Below are 25184 nucleotides of genomic sequence, written 5' to 3'. Positions count from 1 at the left end.
AAGGACCAGGTAAGGGTAGGGTCTGTATTTTCAGCTTAGCTCCTTTTGAGATTACAATATAATAGGCATGGATGCACAATAGTAATGCTCACCAGTCGGGTAACTTCTGACAGAAATATCAGACATTCATGTGTTAATACAACACAGTAAATCTGAGCTATATAGAGACTTAAAAAGAGACATAGCTCAAAAATGTGGTCAGTCTACTTTTTAAGTCTTAATATTGTATTGCATTAATTTTGCAGTGAATGTTTGTGAATAAAAACATGGAACATTATCTGCCTTTCTTATTTTTTTTAATTACAAAATGCACCCATAAACAGATTTATGGGTATAAACAACGCAATGCAGAGACCTGCAATACTGAAATAACTGTGAGAGTAACAAACTATCTCCCTTGCTTGTTTAAACTGAAAACAGAGTATGAACTTATGATGGCAAAAACCAGGAGAAAGGACTGAGTAAATTAGTCATTACTAACCCAACAGACAAAGTCAAAAATTATAAAAAATGAAAATAAAGTTAATTTTAACTGATGCAGCAGTCCTGAACCTGCATTTTATAATTTTATTTATTCATCTTTCTTTTCAATGTTATGATCCTGTTTTGGATGTAATACTTTACGGCAACCCAGTCTCTGCCTTTCAGAGCTGCCGGCTCTGCTTGGATGCAGGAGTCACATTGCTTTTTGCCAGGTACTTTGCAGCTTGTTATGAAATGAAGTGCCGCTCAACAGCCTTGACTTCATCATTTGTCCACTTGCACCTTGCCTTCCCAGCTGTCATAAATAGAAACAAAAAAAAAAATATCTTAATGCGAATGTAAGATAAGAGAGAAAATATTCTAGTTTATAATGTGAATACAAAATGTTCTTAAACCTTGCTTTCTACTGGAGCACTTTAAAGGAGCAATAAGCACAATTCATCATACTTAGGTTGAAGGAATTAAAAATGGCTACACTGTAAAAAAAAAAAAAAAAACTGTAGATTTTACAGTAAAACGCTGGCAGCTGTGGTTGCCAGAAATCTACCGTAAAATTCCAGGTGAAACATTTTCTTCTTTAACGGTAAGAAGGTATTGTTATTGTTGATTTTACGGTTAAAAATAGTGCTAGGGTCAATATTTTACCGTAGAAGAAAATGTTTTAACTTGAAGAAAAAATAATACTTTTCCCTAGAATTAACATGAAAATAACATAAAATAAAGTTTGTGCCAGAAAACACAACATTTTTCCCTGTAAAATTAACTATCAAAAAATAATAAAATACAATTTTATTCTGTAACCGTTTTTAGACTAGAGTGCTTTTAAGTGTTCTACTCTGTAAGTTTAATACACAAACCATGATTTTATTCAAATTACTAAATGTAACACAAAAATGTCCACCTTAAATTTCCAAAAAAGTATTTTATTTAACATCTTTGATGTTTTGAACATCAAACATATACATTTTTTTTTTTTACTCAACAAATCACAAATAATTACTAGTTATCTCCATGACAGTAACAGTGAGGAATCACAGAATTCTTACAAGTTCTATTCAAACTGTGCAAAACCAGTGCTGTAAGTTGAGCACACATTATACTTCACATTACCTTTAGCAGACAATTCAGACACCTTTAAGTGTTTTGGTGCTGTTCTCACTACATAAATGTCAGTACACATAGAATCTTGACTTTTTAAATTATCCAAATACAAATATAGAATTAAACATTTTTTGTATAATTGAAAGAAAGTCTGAATTGAAGAAATTACAGGAACAAGTTTACACCCACATATTTTGCACACAGAACTGAGCAGTAAAGCTGAAAATGTACATCTTAAAACTGCATCAGGTAACAAACAAAAACTTTACACTTGTTTTGAGATCTTCAACTGCAAATTTTTGGATAACTACAAAATGCCAGCAATGTACATGCAGCATACTTTTACACTATTGGAATACAAATATCTGGGAATAAACTGGGAAAATTAAAATCCAAGAAACAAAATCGCAGGTTTACCACATTTTTACCAGATACATTTTTCAGATATAAAACAGTGAATCAAAAGTAGAACATGTACTTTTACAAATTGTGTCTAGTAAAACTTCACATTGTTAAAAACTTCCCACACAATCAGAAATTTAACAATGGTTTCAAAATTAGAACATCTGTAGAGTATGTAACATAGTATACCTTTATCACTTCGTCTCAAACAAGAGGGGTAAGACTAGATCCACTCATGATCAGCAATGTCTGAGATGAGAGTGAGGACTCTGGGATTGACTGAGAACACTTTTTTTTTTTCCTTCTTGGATTCAACCTTGGTGCCTCTCTCAGGATTTATGGAAAAGAAACACCTTCATGAAAAAAGTGCAAGAGAGATTGAGGAAATTAACAACCTGAGGTGGGATATCAACTGGCCAAGTTTGATAAGCACAAAAATAAATCCATAATAAAAGAAATTTTACTGTTGAAGGAACTCCAGTGTTGATCATAGTTCCACAGGGTAGTGTATGTTAAAGCAGTAGTAACTGCCAAACATTAAGCAGATAGCAGAGGTGAAGGTTGTAATGTGGTCGTTGACAATCTTCTTCTCAATCCTCAACATCAATGTCTCAGCAGCGAAGCAGGAGGAACCTGAGAATTAAAACAACAACAAATTAAAAACTTTAATAACAAGAGCTTTAATGTCAGTCATATATACAAATACAGAGATACTTGTTACATGGATCATAGGATGAGTTATGTTACTAGTTGAACTTATATGGTTGTGTTATCCAGTGTATTAGTGTGGAAGCAACAGAACATGAAACTAAACAAGCCAAGAGTACAAGAACGTGGCAGTTACAACAGAAAAAAAAAAGTTGAATTTTGCTCTTTTGGCTTACCGCAAACAATGATGAAGGGTGTTGGTGGCACTTTCTCCATCTGAACATCTTCTGCAAGGCTTGTCATCTCAACGCAGTGGAACAGAAGCTCTCCCTTCTCGTCAAAATGAGCCAGTAAAAGAAGCATCATCTCAATGACTTCTTGCAAGCAACCACTGGACTGCCCTCTTTCAGTCTGAAGTTTGAGAACAGCATTCAGGACTTGCTTGTGCTTTTGTGCATCAACATATTTGAGGAACTTTAACAGACATGCACCCTTTTTGTCTACACTGGCAAGGAAGGTATCCATCAGATTCACACCAGTCAGTTCTTGGAAATGTGCGGTCATACCAACTTCATTGAAGAGAAAGGGCCATTCCTGGCATAGTTTCTGGATGCTTGCCCCTTTGTTGATGTCTTTACGCTGCGTGTAATAGGTGCACTTGACTAGTTCTTTCACAACATCTGTACTGTTGTTATTCTTTTTAAACAGCTTCTTCATTTCTTCTTTTTTTTCAAGCTGACTCTCCACAGTCTCAGAGAGTGGCAAATGCTTTGGTTCCCAGCTAATACAGCCATGTGTCTTGAACCCTTGCTTTTTGTTCAGCTGGTATTTCATCTGTGTCGTTGTCGTCATCTGATATTACTTTGCGTTTTTTTTACCTTTGGTGTGTCAGGTCGCTTGACATTTTCAACTCTTGCCTGAAGTTGCTTTACAAGGGAATGATATCCAGGTCCAATAACATCACCATCAATCACATCTTGAAGAGACTTGGGATACTTGGCCACCATCCTTTTTGCTATCTCTGTAGTATTGTTTGGTTGGATTCTTACAAGTCTTCATCATTTCAGAGACCACAATCCTTACCATTTCTCGTCTTTGTCTTGCGCTTGGTCTTTTCTGTCTTTCCAAGTTCTGTACCAACTCCTCAGGGAGCCTCTGCCATGGTATCTCAAATCTCTCTACCCAGTTTGGTAGTAATGGTGTACAGATTCCTGAAAGTGATGAAGTAGTGGTAGATGATGTTGGTGAAGAAGAAATTGAGGGTGGAGAAAGAAGGACATCCACTGGAGAGGAATGTACAGCAATTGGTGTCGAAGTGCCAGAGACTTTAAAAGTACATAAAAAAGAGATATGAAAGCATTAGATCATGTTTTCTGTTATGTTAAATTCTGCACTGCATAGATACAGTTTGAGATATTAAGGTTACACAGCGTGGTCAAAACTTAATAATGCAATTTGTTTGATAGATTGCATTTCGAAACTCAAAGTGTATTAAATTGCCCCACAAAGCATCCAAGTTTTATTTACACAGAAAGCATGGTTAAATAATGATGCTCACATCATCAGACTCAGGAACACTCATATTCTAACTATTTCCAACTTCAACAGCCCTCTGTGCGTTTGGTGTGGTGACAATGTTTTACACTTACCAATTTGGGTCCAGGCAGCCACTAGTCTTCTAGCTTGTATGGGCTTGAGCACTGGCAGCAGGTCATTTTCTGTAATGTACTTTAAATCATCTGTGTTTTCAAAGTATCTTCTACTGATTTGAGAAGTTGATCAGGAAGGTCCGGAAGCACTCCTGCAATTGCATCCCCTATGTTCTTTAAGGTAAGCACCTGCGATTCAGCCATATCTGTTAAGACACACATACAAACAGTTTGGCTCTGGCCCAATGACATCAAGGCATTCAGTCTGACAAGACGCTGTGCTTCAGTGGAACAATCTGGTGTCCGTTTTTCACGTAAGATGATAACGGCCACAAGTCAATCAGTTCACTGATGAGTCTGCACTCTAATCTCCCAGTGTCATTTTTTACAGAGTACATGTGGTAGCAAGAAAGAAATTCTGCATCATAAACTCTCATGAGAAAATGAAGAGCAGACTCATCTTTAATAAGAATGAGGAGAAGTTCACCAAACTCCATTGACTGATCAAACTTAGTGACAATAAAGTGACCCTTCCTGTAAGTAAGGCCATTATACTGAACAGCAACTGGAATCTTTGTATTGCTTTCAGTAAAGCCAAAATGTACGACTGCGTCTTTAACTTGCTCACTGTAAAGCTCTGAGTAAAATGGTGAGCAATCTTTTATTTGCAATGCTGGAGGACTCACTGACCCAGCAGAAAGGAAGGCCTGAAACATCTGATCTCTCTCTGAAAGAGTCAAGCACAGATTTTTGAATTTTTTTCAGATGCCTTGCACATCTTTTGAAGTAGCTGTGTTTGCTCTCAAAGCGCATTGTCCACAGCCTGATGAGAGGGCCAAATTTTAGGATCAGCCCTGGATAATGTCGTAAGTAATGGTGTTTAGGTCTTAAGTTGATATTAGGAAACAGCAACTTTCTGGTTTCAAAATACTCTTGGATGAGAGCATCCAGATAAGTAACCTGAGCCTTGGAAATTTGCTGAGCACAAATTAGGTCAACAATGTCCTTAAGCTGCAACGTTAACTGCCACACATCATCTTGAGAGTTCTGCACTCTGTCTCCAATTATGAGAGGTAAAAGTCTCAAGAAGTTCCAATTTTGAACAGCTTGTCCACCAAGTTTCAATGTTTTTGGACTGACCTCACAAGGTTTGGATGAAGCATCTGTTTCTTTGTATTTAAATTGCTTGATGCGCCTGTTCAGAATTGGGTAAGTGAACCATTTATTTGTGTTGATGAAGTACTTGAGGTAAAGTGCAAGATCGTATGAGAGGACACCCTCAAAGATGTCATGACCGAGACATGGGGGCATGCCAGGTGTGCAAACATCAAAGCTTTGTAAAGAATTAAATACAGACCTGAACTTTATCCCCTGTACTTCTGACACGTCTTCTCTTTCCAGCTGTTCAGTGGCAGATCTATACGTTTCTGGGGTCCACTGAGGTCCACACACTGCTGGATCAGCACCCTGAAATTCAGTTCGAGTTAACGGACAATATCTGCATAAGTACACTGACGAACTGAAATTTTCTGTAAAACCCCCAATACAATGAGAGCCCAGGTTGTCTCCAGCAATGCAGTAGAGCGCTCCTTTCACAACAGGTTTGTCTGCCGTTGTTATCCCATTCTCCTCTAGTACCTTCAAATCAGTCAGGAGTTCTGAAAAAACATTTTCATGGCTAAATTTCTTGAAATCCTTCTCCCTACACAGTAAGACGAGCTGCATATGATCAGCATTTGACCGGGCATGGGGGGGGGATGTTAAGTAGAGAGAAGTACACAGCCAAAACCTTGTGCTTCTTTTTGGCAGAACCAAGTGGGTTCACTACTTCAAATGCATCCTGGTATAGAACCAGCTTGAGGCAATGTGGATTTTCCTGAAAAAATTTGTTTGACACAAACACGTTACCATCACAACAGTCCCTGAGAACATCTGGTCTTGAAACATTATTAGGATCCACTGATATGAGACCTTGCCAAAAACTTGATTCCAGCATACCCTTCAAAGTATTTAGCAGAGGAACATAATAGGCAAATCTCTCCATCCTGTTTTCGTCCCTGCCCAAAAACACTTTTCTGGGTTCAACATACTTGAACACATCTTTAAAGCACTGAACTCTTGAATAAGCAGTTCTCATGGGCCCTGTGTGACAAGCTGAGAACAAGTCAGATGTTGGCCAGAGGGGCCGATGGCGCGATATGGCAGCCTCGCTTCTGTCAGTCTGCCCCAGGGCAGCTGTGGCTACAACTGTAGCTTGCCTCCACCAGTGTGTGAATGCGAGAGTGAATGAATAGTGGCATTGTAAAGCGCTATATAAATCCAATCCATTATTATTATTATTATTATTATTATTATTATTATTTTACTGTGTCAGATTTTTATAATGTCTTCATCTGAAACTGGCATATCTTTTAGAAGTGACCTTAGTCTATTCAATGTATACATCTGTCCCAATTCATGTATATTTTGTATTTCTTCAACAATGGTTTGAATGGTAGATGCTGGCAGAAGATGCTGTCCCTGTAGTTTAATGTAAAACATACATACATTTCTGAGATAAAGGTCACTGAAATTAGACCCATCCATACCAGGGTCTTCTATATCTGATACACTGGCACCTTCCTGTATGGTGGCACTTGTAGATGGACTCTCTGACTGAGTATCTTTGTTTAAACCACAAATCACATTTTCCAAACGTTTGTGTTTTCTAGACATATGGGAGGTAAATGTAGATTTTACAGAGAACACACTTTGGCATCCTCTCACTGGACAAGTTACATGCCGTCCCTCTTCTATGTGTTCCTTTAAGTGAGCAATCAAAGCTTTAGTTCCCTCACATTGCCGTTCACAAAGTGAGACAGTGCAATTCAAACCCATTAAGGCAGCATTCTGAGAAACAGTTGCGGTACCAGTGTGGTGGCGGTAGAAGTGAGACTTTAAAGCAGCATATCCAGAAAACACCTGCTTACAACTTACTTCAACACATTTAAAAATACACCGGGGTTCATTACGATGCAGTCTGCAATGCAAAACATAAGCTTTCACGGACTGAACCGATTCTCCACATATGCTGCAAAAATACATAGCTAGCCTCGCAGCTGTGTCATATTGACTAACTTAAACCTCAGCCGGATGTCAAACAAGGCGGGAAAATCCAGGCCGCATCTAGACAAAGCATTCAAATATAGCTATACAAATTAGACGGTTTCCATTAATACACCCGTCTCCAAAACACGTCTAATGTAGCTAACGCTAATGCTAGAAACGAGCTAAAGCTAACGTAAATTTATCATTTGCGCCTTCACTGCCTGCAACACAATGCTGTCGATAAATAAACCAAGTTGGATTATTTTCTTACCGTAGTAACTGAAGACGAGCTGTGGCAGACGTTAAATTAAAAAAAAAATGAGAAACAAGTCCACGAAAATGAAGATGGCGTGGTGCCGTAGTAGTCCAAAGCAAAACTTGTGTGGAGCTTTACAGACGTTATCTGCGGTGGAGCCTGATGCAGTGCGCTGATTGGTCCGTTTGAAATCAGGCGCCTTGATGTGAAACGGTGCTCTAAACTTCAGGGGAAAATGCCTAGTTTTGGGAGGAAGTGCTTTTAAAATCTTTTTTCTTCATATAATAATTAACTATGAATAAATAGAACAGACAAAAGATTATTATTTTAACACTTTTGGGATTATATGAATTCACTCAATAATATAGTATGTCTATCATTGGCTGTAGGTCTCTCAAGTTGTTGTTAGCTTTTACATTTTAAACTCATGGTTTATTGAGTTCAACAGAATGTAGATTTAACAGCTACATCCCATATTCTTTACAAAAACTACATCCAAAAATTGCCCTAATACATTTCTAGTATAAAGATCTTGGGACATATGTACCTGTTCTATTACAATTTGAGGAAGAATATGCTGTATTAAATGTGCTATGAATCAAGAATGGATTTAAAGTGCTTTGGGCTTCTTGAAAACCGCTATCTAATCCATTATTATTATTATGCAATGAAATTAATGCAAAAATCACAAAGTCATATTACAGCATGTATCCATTACCACCACAACCATGCTTACATTCAGCAATTAAAACCTGTATTTTTTTCAATAAATAAATGTAAAAAAAAATTGTGTTTGCCTGTTCTAAATTTTATTGGAATCTTCCGTTAAAAAAAACTATGCAAGAGTGATTTACAGTAGGTTTATGTATTTTTTTTCAGAGAAAAAATGTACATATTACGTTTTTTCCACATTTCTTTATTTACGGCAATTTCACATCAAATCAACAGTTTTAAACTGTTTTATAATTAACAGGTTTTTCCTGTCGTATTTTTACTGTCTTTCACTGTTAAATATACGGATCTTTTTTACAGTGTATGTGAAGAATTAGAGGTGTAATTTCATCTGGAGTACAGTCACTCCCTCTCTCTGTGTTGATCTCCAGCCATAGACTTTGGTTTGGTTTACAGGCAGTGCACAAAAGCACACCTAGCAGTGAAAAGATATTGCTTAATGCTCCTTCAAGGATGCTTGGGATGAACCATTTGAAGTGCTGTGTTCTGCTGGGAATCAAAGAAGATGAAACAGATTATGATAAAAGCTCTTATTAGTGTCATGCCTGAAAAGAATAAACATGTCCATTGATAACAAGTATATTCACTTAAAACATTTTGTATATGGGTGCCTTTACCCTTTCCTGGTGTAGTGTTGCTGATGTTTTTGCTGTCCAGGGTGGTGGAGCAGAAGCGCCCTCCATATTGTCCAGGGAAGCTGAGTAAAGTGTGTGGCTTTGGTTCCCAGAATTCTTGGTCCTTGAGCTTTTGAAAAGTAACAGTGAAATATGAGAATTAATGCATGCAATAGGTTTGTTTGCTTTTTTGTTTGCATTGTAGGCAAAGTCAGCATTGGGCAGTGTGTAATTTTACATTTGATATGAATATTTTACATGTGAACATAATCTACTAATAATACTCATCAATACTCAGGCATCTCCCTAGCAACACATTACTTGCATGCACTACCTCTCAACTTGTGTGCCTAATCTCACAGAAGTGGACCTCCTAATCCTTATATTTAATATTTGCCTTTGTATTGCTTATTTATGCATTTTGCCAGACTTCAATGTATCCAGATCTTTTAGTACCAAATTAATGAATGGTGTCTACCATTCTGTCTAATTTATATACTGCTGTCCCTTAAGCCCATCTAACATGACATGAACCTATTAACTGTCTCCAGTCTCATAACTTAAAGATATTATCTTTTTTTTTTTTTTTTTTTTTTTTTTTTTTTTTTTTGCCTGTCCCGTTTGGTTCTTTTGCCATCAGAATTATTGTCTAAAGGCGAAGAAAGATGCCCAACGGATTTTCTTTACCAAATTGACCATCCCAGCTTTGCCGTAATGGTCCATTTGATTCACCTTTTATTCTTTATTTTATTTTCACTTGCTGAATACGGGACAGACTTGACTGGGGGAAAGAAAAGGGAGAAAGAAAGAGGGGAAGAAAAACAGTTGAGAAGAGGGACGGGGGAGAAGGGCAAAAAACAAAAACCAACAGAATAAGCAGAAGAAAAAAAAAAAAAAAAAAATACATATATCGATCACCTGGATCACCTGTTGAGAAAGAAAAAAGAAAACAAGCAGAAGAAAACGAGAGTAATACAATAAACCACATCACAATGATATATGGGAATATGACAGTAAATACTAAATATTAAACATTATTGTGCAGCACGTAAGATCGACAGCACAGTGTGCATTGAGGTAGGAGCCAAAAAGGGTGTAGTTTGTGTGTGTGATCACCCGTGTGTACACCTGTGAGCATGGACGCGCTTGTTTTCTTAAAAGGTTCCCTCATGTAATGATCTGCTAGAGGGTGTGGGGGGCCACTGCCCCGTCCTCCAGGGCATGAAGCAGGTATGGAGGAGATCAAAACCCCAGACATCCAGAGGCCCCCAGAACACAAGAGACCAAGGAAGACCAACAGAGGGGCAGCCGCGCCACTGTCCCAGAAAGAGCTGAGGAGAGTCCCAGATGAGGGGTCACCCAGCAGCCACGGAGCAGAAGCCAGGGGGGGCTGCAGTGACGTGCCCGTGAGCCCCGCCGGCAGCCAGCTGTGCCTGAGTGACCGAGCCCCAGGCCGAGAGGCCGGGGGCACCCCACCTCCGAAGTGGCCCAAGCGAGCCCCAGGCTCCAGGCCCCGATAAGCAGCCGCCAAGGAGTGAGCCGGTGTGTACCCGGACGCCCACCCCCGGACACAAAGAACCACCAACGCACCGACGTCTGAGGGAGTCCGCCCCCGGCAGGGGAAGTGGTGGGGGGAGATAGGCCTCCAAACCTTGGAGGGCCTGAGCTGTCCTCAGAGAGGTGGCATCTGATACCCAACCTGACATACAGACACAGACATACAGGCACACACAGATACAAACATCCATTCCCACCCTCATGCTCTCATATGCACTTACTCCACACTCAACCAACGTGGAGACAGACATAAAGAGACGCTGTACACACAATCACACTCCCCAAGCGTACTCTACGAACCGGGTCTAGGTACCCTTGCCCCTGGAGGGGGGAACTGCACCCAGACCCAGGTTGTGTTACCCTTTTCCCTGCAGTGGGGAGAAGCAGACCGCCCCGACTCCGCAGCAGCAGGGAGGCCCCACACTCCGGACCCCAGTCGGACGGCCAACTCCTCCTCCTAGCCCCCCTGCTCCAGCAGAAAGCAGAGAACGAGGGTGAGAGAAGACTCCTAACCTCCCTCCACCCGCTCATTGTAGTGTTGATGTATGTGTGTTCTAAGGTGCGTTTAAAACCCAGGAGGGCATGGAGCTACCTGCCAGAGAGCAGCAGGTAAGCGCATAGTCCCTCCTGCTAGCCCTCAATGTCTACGTGTATTTAAAATTGAGAGGTGGGCAACGACGCCGGGGGTGAGGTGTACACCCTGATGGTAATTGGGATTCCGTGTAGCGTGCCCACCCCCAAGATCCTATATTTATGTGTAATGAGAATGTGAGTAATGTGAATGTCTAAGTTGCGGGATAAAATTGAGGCAGAGGCAGCCAGAAGGGGACAGAGGGGGGGGGGTTACCTCCTCTGCACCCTGGTGACACACCCCCACTCCAAGGCCCTGCATGTGTGGGTGGTTGTGGTGGAGCGGGAAGAGGGAGGCAGCTGGAGATGGGGAGGGAAGGAAGGGAGGAGCAAGTGACCCCTCCCTGGGGCCAGCTCCCCCGCTGACCCCAGTAGGCACCCCCATACTCCGCGACCCACCAGGGAAGGGGGGCCCAGGCCCATCCGAACCGGGGCCCAGCGCAGCGGCGCCGCCCGGCCCCACAGAGCCCGGGGCAGTCCACTCAACCCCACAACAGAGAAAACTGCACCCACCCCATCATCCACTCATCTTCCAGACTACATAAGACAATAGACGCCCAGGCTGAGATCTTCCTCCACCTCTCCTGTATCTCCCCCTCTTGCAGAGAGAGTTCCTGAGAGAGGAAAGCCCCTGCAAGATGTGACAACCCCCCCCCCCCCCCCAGTTGAAGAGCCCCCCAGCTGGCTCGGCGCACCGGCGGCACCCTGCGCCAGTGGCGGGCCCCCATATACCCACCGGCCCACAACCCCGGCAACACACCAACCAGGACCCAGGCCCCCGAGGCCCGGCCAGGGCCCCAGGCCAGAGCCGGAGCGCCCCCAGAACCTCACGCCCGTCCCGGACCCACCCAGGGGCAGCCAGGCTACCAGGTCAGTAACCCCCGTCCGTCAGCACAGACCCTCCCCTAGCCCCGCTGCACGTAGCCACGAGGAAGCCGTCACCTAAGAGCCAACAGAGCCCCTAATTGGCCATGACCGCTACCCCGGGTTGAGCCCCCCAAGGAAGATGCTCCCGGGGAACCCCCCGACGCCCCAAGCCTGACCCTACCCCCACACCAATCACAACAGTGAAGGCGAGACCAAAATATGACCCCCCACCCCCACTAGGTGATGGAGCTGATCAGAGGAGCCCAGAGCGATTGATCTGATGTGGTGGCAGAGGCTGTATCAAGACTAATGTAATCTAATAGATAATTTCTATATTGGTTAGAATTAAGATTGTTTTTATTTTTCCAGTTCATGAGGACTGTTTTCTTGGCTATGCATAGAGCAGTGAAAACCATATGGGCTATATTCTTTTCTGAAGTGACATTATCTAAGCTGCCCAACAAACACACTAAGGGGGAAGTTGGAATGTTACATTTCAGACACTTTGATAAGTCTTCACATATCTCGCGCCAAAACTTCTGAACTGGTGGACAGAACCAAAGAGCGTGGATATAATTGTCCGGTGAATTGGTTTGGCAGTGTGAGCAGTTGTTGGTAGATGCAAAGCCCATCTTGAACATCCGATGACCTGTATAGTGCACTCTATGTAGTATTTTGTATTGAATTAATTGAAGACTGGGATTTCTGATTAGATGAAAGGTTTTTAAGCAAATCTGAGACCAGAAGTTTTGGTCTAAGTTAACTGATAAATCCGCTTCCCATTTTGCAATAGGAAGTGATATTGATTCATCTGTTTTAGAAAGCATTCTGTATATTTTGGATAGTAATTTGGGGGTTTTAAGAGTAAAAAATTGAACCACACTTGGTGGTGTTTGTAGTTCAACTTGACCCAGTTTAAATTTCTTTTTTATTATGGATTTAATTTGTTGATATTCTAAAAATCTTTTCTTGTTGATCCCATATTGTGTAACTAGTCTGTCAAATGAAATAAATTCTGTTCCTTCTAGTATATGTTCTACATATTTGATTCCTTTACCATTCCAATCTGAAAAGTTTATCATATTATTGTTTTGTAATATGTCAGGGTTGTTCCAGATAGGTGTACGTTTGCATGGGATTAATGAAGACTCTGTCAACTTCAGAAACTCCCACCATGCTGTCAGAGAAGAGCTGATGTTGATGCTTTTGAAGCATTCATGTCGTTGGATGTTTGAGCTGATAAATGGTAGATCTGAAATCTCTAGATTATTGCAAAGTGCTTGTTCTACATCTAGCCAAGGTTCATCTAAGAGGGTATGTTTTAGCCATCCTGAGATAAACTGAAGCCTGTTGGCTAAGAAGTAGTGCTGAAAGTTAGGTAGTTCTAATCCTCCTTTATCCTTGGTCTTTTGTAGTGTTTTTAAGCTTATACGTGGGGGCTTATTTTTCCAAAGGAATTTGGACATATATGAATCTAGAGATCTGAACCAATCTTGCGGCGGTTTAGTTGGGATCATTGAGAATAAATAATTTATTTTTGGTAATACCATCATTTTTATAGCAGCAACCCTTCCCATGAGTGATATGGGTAGACATTTCCATCTAGCCAGATCACCTTCTACTTTCTTTAAAAGTGGGGTATGGTTTAATTTAGTTAGATCTGCAAGCTTGGGAGAAATATTAATACCTAAATATTTTATATTTCCCGATTGCAGTGGAGTAGAAGAGGAATTATGGAAGCAGCAATTAATAGGAAGGACTGTAGATTTTGACCAGTTAATTGAGTAATCTGATATTCTTGCAAAAGAGTTTATCAATTCAATCACCCCAGTGATATTGGTTTGTGAATTTTGGAGAAAGAGTAACACATCATCAGCATAAAGGCTGATTTTATGTTCTACGTTCTTGCATTTTATGCCCTTAATTGCTGAATTCTGTCTAATTGCTGCTGCTAGTGGTTCGATAAAAATTGCAAACAGTGAAGGGGAGAGTGGGCATCCCTGCCTGGTGCCCCTCAGGAGACATAAGCTGGAGGATGTCTGGTCATTTGTTCTGACACAAGCTGTTGGGGAATTATATAATATTTTTAACCAGTTGATGAAAGAAGATCCAAAACCAAATTTGTGTAAAGTTGCAAATAGAAATTTCCAGTTAACTCTGTCAAACGCTTTTTCTGCATCTAAGGAAAATATTGTAGTTTCAAGGTTTTTACTGTATGAGTAGTCTATCAAATTAAGTAATCTACGTGTATTTGTTGATGAGTGCCTACCTTTTATGAAACCAGTTTGGTCAGGATGAATTAAGAGGGGGGTTATTTTCTCTAGTCTCTTCGAGAGAGCTTTGCAGATTATTTTGAGGTCTACATTAATAAGGGATATTGGACGATAGCTTGAGGGATATACAGGGTCTTTGCCTGGTTTTAGCAGGAGATTAATGTTTGCAGAATTCATATTTGATGGAAGTCTGCCCTTTTCTTTGATTTCTAACAACGTTCTGTAAAAAACTGGTGCTAGAATCGTCCAGAATTCTTTGTAGAATTCTGCAGGAAAGCCGTCTGGACCTGGAGCCTTATTATTGGACATATTTATCAGGGCTTCCTGGAGTTCACCTGATGTCAGTGGCGAATCCAGTGCCATTGCTTGAGATTCTAATAATTTTGGGAGAGTTATGTTGTCTAAAAATTGATCAATTTCCTTTTTAGATGGGTTTATTTGTGGTGAATACAACGTTTTATAGAAATCCCTGAAAATGTTGTTTATTTGTTTCGGTTCATATATTGTGTTCCCAGATGAATCTTGAACAGCACATATAGTTGTTTTTTCTTTATTTATTTTTAACTGGTTTGCTAGAAATTTACCGGATTTATTACTATGTTCATAATTTTGTAAGCGTAGTCTTTGTACTAAGAATTTTGTTTTTCTATCAATTATCTCATTTAATTCTAGTTTTGTTTTGCGTATTTTGTTCAATGTTTCCTGATCTTGGTGGGACGCGTAGGCTTCTTCTAGTGATTTGATGTTTTTTTCTAATTCCTGAATATTTTTGTTTTCTTTTTTCTTTTTATGTGATGAGAAAGAAATTATTTTACCTCTCATCACAGCTTTCCCTGCTTCCCATAAAACAGAAGCTGATGTTCCGGGAGTGTCATTAAAGTCTAAATATGAAGTCCACTCTTTTTTAAAATATTTAATAAAGTCTTCATCATTAAGCAGTGATGTATTAAATCTCCAGTTTTTACTTGGCATAGTATTATTCTTGTGCATTAGTGTTAGAGATACAGGAGCATGATCGCTGACAGCTATAGGATGAATCTCAATGTCTGAAATGTCGCTCAGCAGTGAGCTGCTGACCAAAAAATAATCCAGACGAGAGTAGGAGTGATAAACATGTGAGAAAAAAGTATATTCCTTACTGGTGGGGTGAAGGGAGCGCCATGCATCGCAAAGACCAAAGTCGCTCATATACTGTTTGATTATATTTGTGGACTGCCAATTACGCTGAGTTCCTGCTGTATTGAGCCTATCCATTTCTTCATTCAGTCCAAGGTTGAGGTCGCCTCCAAGCACAAGTGTGCCATCTAAGTGTTCAGAGAGTGCACTGAAAAAACCGTGAAAGAATGAGGGATCATCAACATTTGGACCATATACACTTACAATACATAGATTTTTATCAAGTATAGATAGTTTAATGATTAAGAATCTGCCCTCTGGATCTATAACTGTATCGAGTACTGTGAAATTAATTTTTTTATGAATTAAAATTGCTACTCCCCTTTGTCTAGAATTATAACAGGCTGAGAACACATTAGGAAACTCAGGTGTTTTAAGTTCATTCGAACCTCTAAGAGGTCTGTGGGTCTCTTGTAAAAGGACAACATCTGCCTGTAGTTTTTTGAGTTGGTTAAATATTTTTAACCTCTTTTCTCTGGAGCCAGCTCCATTTACATTCCATGTAACGAATCTTAGTGCACCCATAGATGTCTGTGCATAACTAGGGGTGTACTCTGTGTGTGTCGCTTAGACAGGTGGAGAGAATATATCACTTGTTCATAAATAAGGAGAGGGAGAGAGAGAAAAAATGTGTGGCGAGATGCTCCCAGAGTCTGACTATGTGTTTGCATATTTACTAATATGAGTATGCTTGGCTTAAGTGTGTGTATCCTGTAGGTCTGTGTGCGCTGTCTGACTGATGTAAATGTGCTGCCGTTGAGCGCATGACTGTGCGTGATCGTGCAGTGAGTAAGTGTCGAAATAAATGATGTTGTTTGTGGAAGAGTGTGGAAGCAGGTGATCGAAGCAGTGAAAGAAATAAAGAAAGAAACCAAGGACGAGGGTGAGCAGCATAAAAACAAGAGGGGGAAAAGAGAGGAAAAAAAAAAAAAACGAGAAGAGAGAAAAGAAAACGTAAACATTCCAATTAAATCACTGACGGAGAGTGACGGTGTTAATATTGCTATGAAATCACACTTAAGATGTGATTTGATACCGGTAAGTTAAACAAATGTTAATCCAAGTTAGTGTGAGTGGATAGGGAAAGGGTGTAGCGGATTCTTATCTGGTCTGAAGTTAATACAGCCACGGAGTGATGTTGGGGTCGCGGTGGAGCTGTCCGTCCACGTACAGCCGGTCCACAGCGATGACAGCGCGGGAGCCTTTCTGGATGAAGCCGCGTCGAAGTGGGAAGAGGACCCTGCGTCGTTCCAGGATCTCTTTGGGGAACTGATCGTTCACGCTGAAGTCCGTTCCTTTTAATTCCCTGCCGCGGCTTTTCACATGTTGTTTTTGTTTGAAGTGGCCGAATTTGGCCACGATAGGACGTGGTCTCCCGGCCGTAGCCCGAATGGGGCCGAGGCGATGCACCCTATCGAAGACGATGTTCTTCACCATGTCCTCCGGCAGCTTCAGGTGGGTTTTGATGAAGCTTTTTACCGTGGTCTCCGCGTCCTCTCCAGCGGCTTCTGGAATACCAGAAAATACTAGATTATCACGCATGCTACGAGCTTGTAGATCAATAACCGTTTCTTTTATTTTTTTATTTTCTCTATTTAGCTGAGTAACATTTTCTGTGAGAGATTTCACCGACTCCCTTAGCGTGGCATTTTCAGCAGCGAGCGTTTCCACTTGCTGCTGGCTGAACTCCAGGGATTCTCGCAAGCATTTAAATTCCCGGTGAAGAATCTCCACCAGGGACAGCCTTGCGTCGAAACTGGACAATCGCTTGTCGATTGACTCCAGTATGTCGGCAATATCTTTGCCAGCTGGCGATGTTGTGCCGGGGGAATCTGCCGGGCGTTGTCTTTTCGACGACGGCGTCTCAGATTTGGCCGGGGAAGCTGTACTCTGGGCCTTCTTCATCACGAGATCCTGAAAGCACTGATCAATATAATCTTGGAGAGCGTCTAAACTCTCCCCGTTGTTCTCCAGGGTGTTGGAGATAATTTAGACAAATATTGTTAGTTATGAGACAATTGATAAGTGTATTTGGTAATACTGAAGCTTAAAGAAATTTGTTCAAATCTAAACTACCATTTGCTTTAATTTTCCGCCAAAATCTCCGGCGTCTGACGTCAGTTACAACATTAGTCGCTTACCTTGACTGTCACTTCCGCCTCTGACTTCTCTCACTTAAAGATATTATCACACACTGGGCAAGTCAAGATACCTTTGTGTTGTTGAGGGTCAGTGATGGTTTCTCCACTGGAATCATCATCACTTGTAACTGCTTCATCTTGTTGGGGAAAAATAATCAAGACAAAATATTTATATTAGAATCTGCTGAACATTCACAAATGTTATATTCAAAGCTAACTATGTTTCCAAAAAAAAAAAGAATTCACCATCAGGATTGATCGCGATGTCAATCCAGCCCTTTCCCCTGCAGGTCAGACAGTTTTCCTTTCTCCATTGCAATCAACAGTTTGCTAACTTTTGCAAGCTGCAGGGTACTCTCTGGAAGCCGGTAGAATTCTCGATGGACACGGATGTCGTGTCCAAGAAAGGTGGCAAGTTGATCCATTTCATTTTCTTTTAGATTTAGTACTTAGTATTTAGTATGGACAAAGTGGCAACTTGTTTCCGCAATCTTGTTGAGGTAAGGGCCTCTGGGTACTTTGCACCACATTTATTTGCATACTTGCGAAAGCAGTCAGAGCCTCTGTAATGGGAAAGGACACCTGGGCGTGCAAACAAGTACACATTCTCTGTGTGGACTTGACACTCACTTCTGGCTTTTCGAGGAGCTCGATTGCAGTGATCATGTCAGGTGTGAGAAGCACAGGTACCATTCTTGACCTTTTACCACGAATCTCAACTCTGTCAAAGTGCTTTGCAAGTTTCCTTTCAAACTCAGTTAGGCAGATCATAATGTCAGGATTCAACTCTGTGCTATTCTGGGATGTAAAAACCTGGAGCTCCATTTTTGAAACTTCTCCTGGCCTTTTTCTGTTAAATAGCACTACCTGCGTCAAAGTCACTTGAGTAAGATTTCCGAAGGTTGTGCTGTTGGGTTTTTCCTCAAGGTCCTTCATGTACATTGCAGACTTAGTAGCAAGAAACTTATGCAGCAGTGACACATCCTGTGTAAATGGCAAAATCTGTGGTTTATTCCATTTGGCTGTTGAAGTGTGCCCAATGCAGCAGCTGAAATGGACTCTGACCATTTTTTTTTTCATACAGAGTGGCAAACTGCTTGGCTGACTCTGCAACATCATAGCGATTTGCAATGATGGCTTTACACTGCACAATGCTTTCAACTTTAGCCAAACTGTGTCCCAATTTCAAAGCCAAGGATGGGGTTTTATATGAGTTGCTCTCCAGCTCATAACCAGCAACAGCTCTGACTGCTTGTATGACATGGGGAAAGTTACTAGGCATAACAAGGTCTTTTGTGCTCTTCAAAGGTGTTATAGCTCTGGCGGTTATCAATAACCTTGCGATCTCTCTCATTTTTTGGCGTATGTAATCATTCCTTTTCTCATTTGGTTTTCTGCCATTGTACAGTGACTCAGCAAGGCTAAGAATGTCTCTTTCACTCGTTACTACCAAGGAAATGTCATCCTGATTCATTTCACAAGCAATCTTCCATACAGCTTCATGAACTTGATCAGGTTTCGGTAATTGCAGATGCATCCGTCTTTGCGCAGAGGGAGCTTCCTCATTAAACCTCTGAGGGCACCTTCTCACATGCCTCCAAAGGCGATTTCTTGCATATAGTCCTTGACAAAATTTGCAATGACGGTAGATCTCAGATCCTGTTGCAGTAGTGGGTCTTTGACAAGCAACCATTTCTCCAGCACCAGAAGTTGCCACAGTAGCATTATGGTTAAAGTTTCCCCTCTTCTTAATAGAGCGCAACAAATCTCTTCTTTCGCGGGATCTTTTATCATAACTGAAGGCGCTTGCAACTTCCGGCACATTACCGTGGGCAGATTCAAGGTGTCTTGCCAATTTAGCAATGGCCTTTTTACAATATAGACAGTATTGCTTCTTGTTGTACTTGCTTTGTCTTTCCGTGTTTGGCAAAGGTAGGACTTTTATGGAGCTGTTTTTAGGTGATGTGACCCCTGATGAATCAAAACTGCGGCTTGTTATCGAAGTACTGTGACTGCTACTTCTCAGTGACGAACTAAATGTTGTAGGTTTCTCTGAACTGGTGATCTTCCCACTGTGTCCTGAAGCCGTCTCCAATGCCATGTCATTTAACAGATTTTGGGGAACCACAGATTCTGTGATTTTCATGTCCACACTATGGAGACTTGTGTCAGAGGAACTGCCACATGAATCTGGGACATAGTCTTTATCTTCATAATCCGTACAATCTGAGAATTCATCAGTAGAGATCTGAACGAAAATGGAGAAAAAGCATCTTTGTATTTATTAATAGCTAGAATGTCATTCCCCCTCCAGTAGCAGAACATTCTGCAATCCATGACTTGATGAAAATGCGTTCATGTAGTAAATATGCATAATTACATAGCATAAACAATTTGAATGAAGAAGAAAAAGGCAGCTGGCTTACCTGCTCTGAGGTAGCTGTCTGGTGAAAGGTGAGAACTCGAGATTTTTGTCTGGCCTTACATGAAACGTAACAAATTCAATGTTTGTAATTATGATTCATTTGAATACTGTAACTCAAAATTATTATGCAATTCAGTATACTGTAAAACAAATTAATAGTAGGTTAAGAAATGAAAAACAATGCATTGTAACTTAATAGTGAGAATGATTTAACATACATATCACACACTTTGTATCATGTCATTTTGACATGAAATCTTGAGTGAAAATTCATTTGTGAACCCTGTCAATCATTAATTATATTTGCTGAGATGAAAGGCTGCATTGAGTTCACATATATGTCACAGATAGGTTAGTGAACATTATTCACAGAAGGATCTGTATTCCTTATACCAGACTCTATAGAAACTTAACACAGTACAGCGCTGCTACCCAACAATATGAGGACAGTGTAACACACACTACAGTTGTTAGTCCAACCATATGAGGACTTATTCTAAAACACACTCATGTCCTTCACAGCTTGAAACAATATGAGGACATGACGACTGAACACATGTAGAGTTCATGTTCCTGACTTCTAACTTCTCCTGCTGTTGTCAATAAAAGCTCTAAACCCAACACTGATGTAAAGCCAACTATTTCCCCAGAAATCCAATCATGTAAACTGATCAGCTTCAGGTTAAATGGACAAAAGCATGTGTAAAAGGACAAAAATATCAAATTTTGTCAATAAATGCTCTAAACCCAGCACTGATCTACTCTGGTCTTCATAACTAGAATAATATCTCTTTTCATCTACTAATATTTAACATTTCCTGTACTGCACAATCTATGAAGAGGATTTACTTACCAGAGCTCGCCATGGCCACATAGATTCTCCATAGTCATAGGTGATTTCACTCTCCGCTTGGATATTTTCAATAGCAAACAAGCAGAGATGAGGTTTATCCTGGACTGCCAGCTGTTTCATCTTGCAGTTTGGGTACTTGTGGTCATCATTAACCAGCCGGCCAAGTGAGTCGTCTTCACGGGAGGCATCAATGCTAAAAGTGAAGAAAAGAACATATGTTTTGTTCACTAAAAACATAATGTTATAAAGAACAACTGATATTGTATATGCCTTTACTTACCACCATGTGCTATTTTTCCATTTAAAATCAAATAGGAAAGCAGTTTGCTTTTCTGTGTACTTTTTCTGCCGCTTGTCCCGCTCATGTTCTGAGATAAGCTCCCCATGGTACTCGACCACAAAGGATCCCTTTTCAATTGGTTCAGAGGCAAATACACCACGTCCTAATACAAGATGTTCAATAAGTAGCGTTAAGTAATACAATCCAAATCAGGTTTACTGCAGCTGATCAGCCACTGACAAAACATATGCAGAACAAACAATCATAAAATGTTTTAATTGTGAGGGGAACATCTAGATGCTTACGTTCGGGGCTGCAACAAATGAGTTGATACAATAAATAAATACTAATAATAAAAAAACAATTATTAAAATAGTTGGAAACAAATTTCAAATACATGCAAGATATATGTAAAGATATATGTAAATCTTATAAAGTTTGTATCTGTCTTGTGTGAAACTTGTATGAAAAGCATACAAGAATGAAAACAGATATAAGATCCCTTGAAAAATTATATAAATGAAACTTGTATGTTTTGGATACTTACTAAAACAATATATGAAAGTGGCCACTTCCATGAGTAAATCCCATGAGCCTTATATGATTCACTATATGAAGCAAGCTAAAGCTGATGCAAGTCTTTTAAGTTTTTCCTATTTCATTTCTATATGGAGTGTGATGTCAAACAGGCACACACACCTTTGATGTTGCATAGGTTTTTAAAAATCTCAGTTTTCAGTGACCCAAAACGCCATTTATGCGTGGATGAAAGGCCCAAACGTTTAGAAAAATCTGTTTTCAAAAATACCCGTGGACGTAGCCTCAGTGTTTCTAGCTTTGTCTCCCCTTGTCTCATTATGTCTAATTAGTCCCAGCTGTATTTCCCTCTTGTTTCCCATTCCTTCTTTACGCCCTTGTGTGTTTAACCCTTTAAAGCCGGTCGGAGCGGGCATGCTCCGTTTTGAATTGCTATTTTTAAATCCCGGTAGCACTGCAACCACATAAGCTAGCACAATATTTTTTTTTTGCATATGAAATCAAAGGAGTTGTATTTACATCTTATGCCATCAGCTTGTCCTAGGTCACGGTTTCCTTCCACATATAGCTATTGCATAAAAAGCACTTGCAGCAACAAAAACAATATTCCAGAAACACACTTTGCCGATCCGATCAGCTGTTCGTAACACTGCCTATTTGGAATAGACGTCAGCGCGAACTTTCGCATGTCCTCCATTACCTGCCTGAAACCGGAAGTTTTTTACCTTCAGGGCCTATACAAGCATATACTGGTGTTTTTAAAAGTTATGTTTGACTGTATGACTTTTTGTGTTGTTTTCTGGGATGCTTAGGACTCATATTGCACTGCTGGAAATAGTTTATTTTGATGCACATGCTGTTTTTTTTGCAAATTTGCATTATAATATTTATTTTTGTTTTACCTGCAGTATATAAAAATTGGTGTATTTAAAAAATAAAACTATGAAGACACTCAAAATAAATTTCCTGTGGTGGGAAACTAGTTTGTGTAACCTTTTTGTATTTTCAGTTTTGAGGGATAAGCCTCTTAAATTTCTCTAACTAGAAATGTATGTTAAAAAAACAAAAACAATTTTCAATTTTTTTGTAGTTTATTGCACTTTTTTGCAATTTATGTAATTACTATGCACTTAATGCATACATATTATTAAAATATGGGCTATAATGGTTGTATTGATGTATATCAACTTGAAATACTCCCAAAAATTGCACTACAGCATGTAAAAATATAATATAAGCTCTGGCAGACTTGGTTCTATGGTAGGTCTTAAAGGGTTAAAATATTGGCAAAAATATAGGTCATATAAAAAAGAAATCAAATACACATATACAACTGTTGATTGTGTTATTGGGATGTGATTCATTATTTTCTGTTTTATTGTTTCAGATTATTTTTTCACGGCCCCGCCAAATCCTGCAGTTTGTGTCAGTCTGCTGCTTCTTCTGGTGATCTTTGTTTGCTGGATACAGAGAAGGAAAAAGATCAGTAAGTCGTATGCAAAATAATTAAAAAAAAAATTATCTTGCAGCTCAGTGATTGATTTACAGTGAAGTGATGGATAAGAGTGCTCAGACCTGTTTTTTTAGTATCAAGAAAATCTCAGAATGCTCATTCGCTTGATGCTGATTGGGGTCTCAAAGACAATAGCAGCATGATGCTGCAGTAGTACACAATAGTAAAACAGGCCACTCAAAACTGGCCAATTAAAGATGGTTTTCATGTCTTCTTAGGATCACATTTGAATGCATTATACTTTAAGATGTCTTTTTTGAGTCTTAACATTGTGGATGACCAGATTGTGTATTATCAACCCAAACAGATTTTTTCTAAAACATCAAGCAGTAAAGTGAAAAAAGGCTGACAAATTTATTACACCACCAAATGTCCTGTTTTCTTATACAGGAAGAAAGAGGTTTCTGCCTTCCTCTTTACAATCCTTTGTTTCCTCTTGTCATAAACCATTGCTCCTGTCAGCTCCTCAAGCTACTCTTGCAAAATGACTCATTTTATATACTTTGTTGTAGTAGCATTTATCACAAAGGCAGACCAAAGGTATTTTTCAAAGGCAAACCTGGAGAATGAGGAGCGGTTCAAATGCCACAGCATACAAGTAACTATTTTTTTAAAGTAAAGACTAATCTAAAGTAAATATCCTTTCTCTCTGCACAGGGATTCAGACAAACCACGCTGTAGCTCAGATGGAACAAGACTGAGACAAGCAGAGCCAAAAGAAGAAATGGAGACTCATAAGATGTTGGAAAAGAGAAGACGAGAGATTTTTAATTTAGTTTGTCTTAAGATTTTACTTTTAAATAAAAATTCAGAGAAGGAAATAATAATTTTGAGAAGTTAATTGTTCTTTTGGTGTCTTTTTTAACTTTCTGTTTTTGTTAGTTGTACAGTTTTGTTTAATAGTCGTGATGTGCACAATGTTGAATAAATAACTTAATAACATTCTTTCTTTTATTCATCCAAATATGTTTTTTAATCAAAACATTATGACTATGTATTATAGGCTAGGACAGATGTGTGACAGTTTCTACATCTATCACAGTGGAAACTCCATCTGGCCATCATTGTCATTATTTCCTCAATAAACATCCTTTACGTTATCAGTGTGTTTTTAATCTATGTTAACAGCTCAGCCATACCAAAGCAAATCACTGGGAAGTAATTAACAAGTTATTTCACGTTCAATGCAGTATTCTAAGAATACTGCATTTTATCGCATATATGGTCATTAGAGCACAGAGGCCACTGTATAAGGTTTAAATATCTATCTACAGTATTCTGGCTGATGTATGAATCTATAGGCAGACTGATCATTTCATTCCAACCAGCATTAGCTTCCTCGAGTGACTATTGATCAAGTGATTGTGATTAATCACAATTAATTACAGAATATTGTGTGATTAATTAGTTCATTTTTTTTAAATCTATTGACAGCACTAGTAATTATATATCTATAATATATATGTATTCTTTTAGTTTTCTCAAGCTATATTAATCAACCGAGACAGTTTTCTTTTTCTATAAACATTTTGTTAGGTCTAGGAGGGTAATTTGTGTGTCTGTTACTTCTGCGGTTTGTGTTTGATGAGCTGCTGCCACTAAATAAAACCTTAGGTAACACATGCTGCAAGAACTCAGTGCACACCTTTAAAAATATACATGTGACTACAGAATGATTATATCTATTCTGCAAACATCAACAGCACAAGTCATATTCACTCACATATTCAAGTTAGTTTTGTTGCTTTTTTAAGGTAGTTGCAGAAATAAATTTTTTTTTGAGTCTCTCACATTGTCAAAATGCAATGCAATTATATTTTAAACAAAAACAGATTAAATGTAATAAAATAAAAGAACTTATAAAAGTGTTTATGTCCTTGATGGTGATTTCTTGTTGATTGTTGGTCCGAGTTTCCCACAGTGAAGGAGTCCCACAAGCAGTATCAGCAGAGCTACCATC

At 39.6% G+C, this 25184-nt stretch overlaps 2 protein-coding genes and 1 pseudogene across 2 annotated transcripts; all 3 read right to left on the bottom strand.

Annotated features, from left to right (window-relative positions):
* Positions 1-565: 565 nt before the first annotated feature.
* LOC146523040 (uncharacterized) lies at positions 566-19914 on the bottom strand (annotated as a pseudogene).
* Positions 2277-8234, bottom strand: LOC146523041 (uncharacterized). Its single transcript, XM_085153866.1, has 5 exons — positions 7642-8234; positions 5641-5750; positions 4284-4489; positions 2871-3959; positions 2277-2619 (listed from the first exon to the last, which is right to left on the bottom strand). Exons 4-5 carry the CDS (start codon positions 3484-3486, stop codon positions 2474-2476), a joined length of 762 nt encoding a protein of 253 aa, XP_085009992.1. The 5' UTR covers positions 3487-3959; positions 4284-4489; positions 5641-5750; positions 7642-8234; the 3' UTR covers positions 2277-2473.
* Positions 19915-20025: 111 nt separating the features above from the next.
* LOC146523039 (N-lysine methyltransferase KMT5A-A-like) lies at positions 20026-21383 on the bottom strand (the record flags this gene model as incomplete). The annotated part of the gene is made up of 2 exons (XM_085154182.1): positions 20026-21087; positions 21175-21383. Coding segments are annotated over 2 exons (423 nt in total), but the record flags the coding sequence as incomplete, so codon positions are not given.
* Positions 21384-25184: the final 3801 nt, after the last annotated feature.

The sequence above is a fragment of the Neolamprologus multifasciatus genome, chromosome 3 (genome assembly GCF_963576455.1).
Source record: "Neolamprologus multifasciatus chromosome 3, fNeoMul1.2, whole genome shotgun sequence".
Classification (NCBI taxonomy): domain Eukaryota; kingdom Metazoa; phylum Chordata; class Actinopteri; order Cichliformes; family Cichlidae; genus Neolamprologus; species Neolamprologus multifasciatus.
The sequence above is the reverse complement of the archived record's forward strand: the minus strand, read 5'-3'. Positions and strand labels throughout refer to the sequence as shown.

Coding starts and splice junctions, on each gene's coding strand:
- LOC146523041 (XM_085153866.1), bottom strand. CDS start 3,486: ATGACGACAACGACACAGATGAAATACCAGCTGAACAAAAAGCAAGGG. Junction 2,620..2,870: donor ACCCTTCATCATTGTTTGCG/GTAAGCCAAAAG, acceptor TTTAATTCTCAG/GTTCCTCCTGCTTCGCTGCT.